General features: G+C 53.7%; 1 protein-coding gene across 2 annotated transcripts; it reads left to right on the plus strand.

Annotated features, from left to right (window-relative positions):
- Positions 1 to 1079: 1079 nt before the first annotated feature.
- Positions 1080 to 5084, plus strand: PNMA8A (PNMA family member 8A). Of its 2 annotated transcripts, none has more exons than XM_080645177.1 (3): positions 1080 to 1496; positions 1615 to 2759; positions 3425 to 5084. In XM_080645177.1, exons 2-3 carry the CDS (start codon positions 1689 to 1691, stop codon positions 3512 to 3514), a joined length of 1161 nt encoding a protein of 386 aa, XP_080501303.1. In that variant the 5' UTR covers positions 1080 to 1496; positions 1615 to 1688; the 3' UTR covers positions 3515 to 5084. The 2 variants fall into 2 exon arrangements, with proteins under 2 accessions (XP_080501303.1, XP_080501302.1); XM_080645176.1 differs by having other exon boundaries at positions 1202 to 1496; positions 1615 to 2949.
- The last annotated feature ends 593 nt before the right edge of the window (positions 5085 to 5677 follow it).

Here is a 5677-nt window from a genome sequence, read left to right on the forward strand (position 1 = left end):
ATTGGACCCCCGGTCGGGGCACATGCCCAGGTTGCAGGCTTGGTCCCCGGTGGGGGGCATGCAGGAGGCAGCTGATGGTGTATGATTCTCTCTCATCACTGATGTTTCAGTCTCTCTCTCTCTCCCTTCCTCTCTGAAGTCAATAAAAAAACACCCAAATGTTAAAAAAATGTATGGCCTTGTTTTAAAACCACTGCATAATGGTACACGTTCCTTCTTCAGCTGCTTCATAGAATTTCAACATGTAAAGAACGTGAGATCTTAAAACTCTGGTTATAACTAAAGCGTTTAACATTTTGATGGTATTTATTTTTAATTATTTTTTACTTTTTGCGTGGCATTTCTTTTTTTATTTTTTGCGTGAAATGTAATGGGAACTTGGGCAATCACACAAATGTCCATCAAGCCCAAGTTCGGGGACGGCGGAGACGCCAGTGGACGAGGCGTGAGGCTGTGCGGCCTTGCCGAGCCCATTCCAAAACGGAACCCGAACAACAGGTTCTGGTTGAAGGCTCAGCCCAAAGACCCGCGCATCTCTCAGGTGTGATCTCCCCGGCTCTTCACAAGGTCCCGGCCAGGAGGGGTTCTGCCGGTGTCCCTACTGAGGAGAAGAGCGAGGAGCTCAAGGCTGCACAGCGTGGAAGCGGCATTGTTAGGGGAGGGCCTGGCGGGAGTCACTGAGGGTTTAACGCTTAACAAAGCTGTCGCCTGCGGGCCGCAGCTGGGAAATCTGCAGGGAAAGGTGAGCCGGTGTCCCCACCCAGGCTTTGGGGTGGTTGGGGCGGGGGTGGAAGCAAGTAGCTTCTAGAAGTTTCTGGAGCTTCAGGCACTGTAGCTGAAGTGGGCTCCGCCAGGCGCCGGGGCTTTTGTTAGAGGAGCGGAGGGGGATTCAGGCCGCGCTCTCCGTTTGCCCTCTGATTTCTGGCGTCTCCCACGGGTCACCGACTGAACCCAGCGGGAAGGCAGAGGTCGGGAGGGCTAGTTGGTGCGGCCACAGAGGTCGGCGGCCGCCCCCGCGTCCCACCCTGAGTGGAGGAGGGTGCGCAGAGGGGGTCGGGAGGGGCAATCCGAGCGTGCGCAGAGCCGCTGAGCCGCGCGAGGCTCCCCAGGCCCAACGGCTGTGCCCTCGCGCGCGAGCGGCCGTTGGACGGTTGCCATGGAGACCGCGGGCGCTGCGCGGCCACGCGGGCTGCGCGGGAGAAGTGCGCAAGCGCGCGCTGCGACGCCGGGTTGACTCCGCGCAGCTGCGGGGATCTGTCCTGGACGTCGCGTGACCCGCGGGGGCCGGAGCGAGGACCGACGCCGGCTTCCCCTCCCCTTCCGCTCCGGGTCGCCGCGCGGGGTGGTCTGAGGCGGCGCCCGGTGAGCGGCCTTGTCTAGGCGCTTCTCTTGGGCCCTGCGGAGCCTTCGGAGGCGGAGAGCCCGGTCGCTGCCGGCGGGCGGAGGGCCAGGCCGGGCGCGGCCGAGCGCGGTTTTTGGCGGATCCCGGGACACGTGTAAGCACTCGGGCCGGTGTGGGAGGAGGCCCTGGGAAAGCGCGAGGCCTGAGGGCCGGCCGCGGAGGGGCCGCCTTGGAGCCAGGGAATCTGACCTCCCTTTCTTGTCACCGTACAGGGTTAATTCCTGGGGACGCCACCCGGCAGACTCTTCATTCCACGTGGGGTTAGAGCTCGCAGGTGATTGCGACCATGACGATGACCCTCTTGGAGGACTGGTGCCGCGGGATGGATGTGGACATCCACAGGGCCCTCTTGGTCACGGGCATCCCGCAGGACTGCGGCCAGGAGGAGATTGAGGAGACCTTGAATCGGGTCCTCTCCCCGCTGGGCCCGTACCGCGTGCTCAACAAGATATTTTTGAGGGAAGAGAATGCCAAAGCCGCTCTCATTGAGGTGGGCGAGGGTGTGAGTCTGAGGGCCATTCCCCGGGAATTTCCGGGAAGAGGAGGTGTCTGGAGAGTGGTCTGCAGAAACCCCACCCAGGATGCTGAGTTTTTAAAAAATCTGAATGAGTTCCTGGATGCCGAGGGGCGCACCTGGGAGGATGTGGTCCGCCTGCTCCATCTCAACAACGCCCCAGCGCCCCGGAACCAGAATCCGCCTACAGGGAACTGGGTAGAAGCTTTGGGGGCGCTCCTGGGGACTGTGATGCAAGTCATCGTCCACATGGATGCAGAGCTCCGCAACCAGGAGGAAGCCAGGGCCCAGGAGGCCGAGGAGGCCTACGCCCTGGCCATGGCCGCTTCAACAGCCGGGAGGAAGGTCAGAAAGGAGCCAGGCGGGGCTGCCCTGAAGATGGAGAACCCAGGCAGCTGGGATGACATGGAAGATGAAGGTGACCCTCCCAAACCTTTGGTTCGTAAGGCTAGAGCTAAGACTCGCTCCAGGAGAAAGAAGCAGAAAAAGAACCCCAAGCAGGAACCAGTGCCCTGGAAGAAACCCAAGGGCAACCATTCCAACAGCCTGGCTTCCTCGGAGGGTCCTGAGGCCGATGATGGTGAAACTAGGGAAGTCTCAGAATATCCCAGGAGCAGCAAGAAGCCCTGTGTGAAGCAGGAGGAGTCGGCTCTGAAGAAGCCTGTGGAGAAAGGTGCCTGGAAGTCTCCCGGAAACGCCCGTCAGGATGCCCGATTGGAAGCTGCGGGCCCTGAAGTTGCCTCTGAGTCAGACCAGGATGATGGTGCTGAGGAACCGCCAAAGAAGAAGGCCATGCGCTGGGCCTCGGCAAAGAGCCCAGGCGCCATGAGGAAGAAAAAGAAGGTGAGCCTGGGCCCCATCTCTTACGTCCTTGTCGATGTGGAAGGCACCAAGAAGCCATTGATGCCAAAGAAAGGGCCAGGCCTGAGGCGGGGTATGTCAGGCCAGAGGGCCCTTCGAGGCTCACAGCCCGCTGAGTCACCTGCCTCAATGTCACAGGGTATACAGGCCAAACCAGAAGGCTCTCCTCCAGGTGAGAAGGACAGCAGGAGTCATTTGGGTTGTGTCTACAAGCAGATGAGGGGGGAGAAGCAGGAGTGGCAGGTGAGGCCTGATGAGCCATAGGGGGTGGTAGGTCACATGGTCAATAAGGAGGACCCCAGTGCAGTGGAGAAGGCGGGTGACACACCAGTTGAGGATTAAGAGGGCAAAAGCCCTGATCTCCCTTCTCGGAGCCCCGGAAGGCCAACATGGGGATGCCATTGGGGGCAGGAGGTGGCAAAGCAAACTCGCCCGGCTGTCTTCTGTTGAGTATTGCTGTGGTATTCTCAGGTCGTTCTGCTGCTCCATCTGACCATCTCCCTCCATAAGAATCGAGTGGCTTGGGGTTATAATGTTTGTTAGGGTAGGTAGGGTAGAAATGTTCAAGGACTAGAAAGTCCCAGAAAGTTAAAAAAAAAAATCATTTGACACCTCTCCCTGCTTTGACTCTTGTAATTTATCTGCAGAACCCAGGAAACTTTGAGATGGACCACCGAGCTGAAAGAAGACCAAGGAAGAAGTTACAAGTTGTGAACAAAGCTTTCTCTTGTTATTGAATGAACCAAGACTTTTGACCCTCTTAGGGACCCACTTTGTAGAAATTGGTTCTCAGAAGTAAATATACATGCGATCTTAGGTGGGAGGAATAAGGGAGGGCGGTATCCGAAACCCTATGTTTTTTTTTCTCTGCCAGGCCCGCTTCCCCACCTCCTCCTAGATTCACCTTCGAGGCTGGTGAGTCAATCAGCAGATTGGGAAGATTCTAGAATATGCATCTTGACACATGGGCAAGGTCATCGTTATGCTTATCCATGTTTGACCTTTCTCCCCCAACCCCTGCTTCTTCTGAGTGGTCGGCTGACCTCTACAGGGCCTGGCGTTCTCCCTCCACCTTCTCTCCCTCCACCTTCTCCGAGCTTTGATGGCGGGTAAGTTAAGCCAGGATCTCTGATGCAGACCTGCCTTCCTTACTCCTCCCAGCCTTCAACTTCCATCCTCCAGTTATCTGACCCGAGGGTGGTTAGGTCCCGAGACTTAGTTTTGGGAAAAAAGAATGGCCTTGAAGTATTTGAGTTTTAAGTTGTGTTAATAAAAATGGTCCTTGGGATAAAACCCTTTCAGGAACCTGCAGGGAAGAGGGGTGATTGGTAGGGAGGGACTTGGGTTGTCCCGGCTTCCCCGCCCTGAGTCCATCTAACGCCACCAAACTTAACATCTTTGAGGCTGAAGACACTTCTCACATTATAGTAAAAGGGAAAATAATCTAAAAAAAATCTGGCTGTCAATTTCTGGCCTCTGAATAGACCAGAATACCATGTCTCCTGTGTATGGGGGAGTGGGGGTAGGTTGGGGTGAGGCTACCTATCATTGGTTTCTAAATTATCCTAAAGAGGCCCAAGGTGTGTTCAAAGATGTAATCCGAACCTATTTTTTCATCTAAAAAACCCACTGAGAAATGGGTACTTGAGTGTGTATCAGCCAAACCCATCACATTGGAGACTTACCAAAATATTACCTTGAGTTCATACATTAGCTTGTTTTTGTACAGGTCTGGAGTTCATTGTTTCTGCCACTTATTTGCATATAAATGCATTTCCTGTAAGTGTGACTGATACCACCTTGTAAATGTCACTGCAGTGGGAGAAGTTCAGTCCCGTGCATGCCTGTAATACCGCTTTGTAATTCACGTGCTTTTCCACGCCGCGGTTCTCAGTTGTGTGATAGCAAGTTGGTGCTTTAACGTGGTCCACAGTAATAATATTCTGTCAGAGAGAGTTGAGCCCTTTTACGTTTTCAGAGTCTCTCTTCTGACTTCAGTTCTTATGATAAAAAATGTGAACAGTTGTTAGATGTCATAATTCAACTTGGAAAACAAACTTCTTGTGACAATTCCTTGCAAATTCCTGGATGAAGATGCAGAAAAAAAGAAAGCGGTTCACCAGTCGCAGCTGCTCCTCTGTGTGCAAAACACAGGAGCACAGGAGCAGGTGGACTCGCGGCTGACCAAGCCTGCAGCTCTCCAGCAGCTGATTTCAAAGTCAGGTCCTTTGGGGCTTCGTCGTGTTAACATGGAGACACCAGGATTAGGAATTGTCTGTAAATGTTATGAATAAAGTTTAGCAAATCAAATATTGAGTCTTTTGTAGGAGGAGGCGGCATGGGCTATTTGAGAAACTGCTGAACAATGCGCACGTCCTGTTGCGCTATTGTCAGACCTGCCTTCGAGCTTCAATTTTCCGTAAGAGGAAGCCATTGAGATGTCTCTCCTCTTTGCTGTATGTCCTTCCACCAATGAGAAAGGATCTCCAGCAGATCTTGGGGTTTCTAGAAGTTTCTAGACCAGGTAACTGGTGATGTGAATTACCTGAAAATGGGCGTTTGTTTTTTAAAATTTATCTTTTTAAAATGTTTTTTTAAGCGATTTCTGAGAGAGAATCATTGATCATCTGCCTCCTGCACACCCTCTACTGGGGATCGATCCTGCAACCTGGGCATATGCCCTGACCAGGAATCTAATCATGATCTGGTTCCTGGGTTGATAATCAACCACTGAGCCACACCCACTGGACTGAGTTTATTTTTAAAAGCAGCTGGATGATGGAAATCCTTGCCTCCCCTCAGTCAGAAGCTGAGGTCTTCAGCTAAAAACTTCGTTTACTCCTGCCTAACCCTGCCCCTGCTAGGGACTCCTGAACCAGGGTGGCCACTTCATCAGAGTC

Source organism: Plecotus auritus (genome assembly GCF_963455305.1).
Source record: "Plecotus auritus genome assembly, chromosome: 10".
In the NCBI taxonomy this organism is placed as follows: domain Eukaryota; kingdom Metazoa; phylum Chordata; class Mammalia; order Chiroptera; family Vespertilionidae; genus Plecotus; species Plecotus auritus.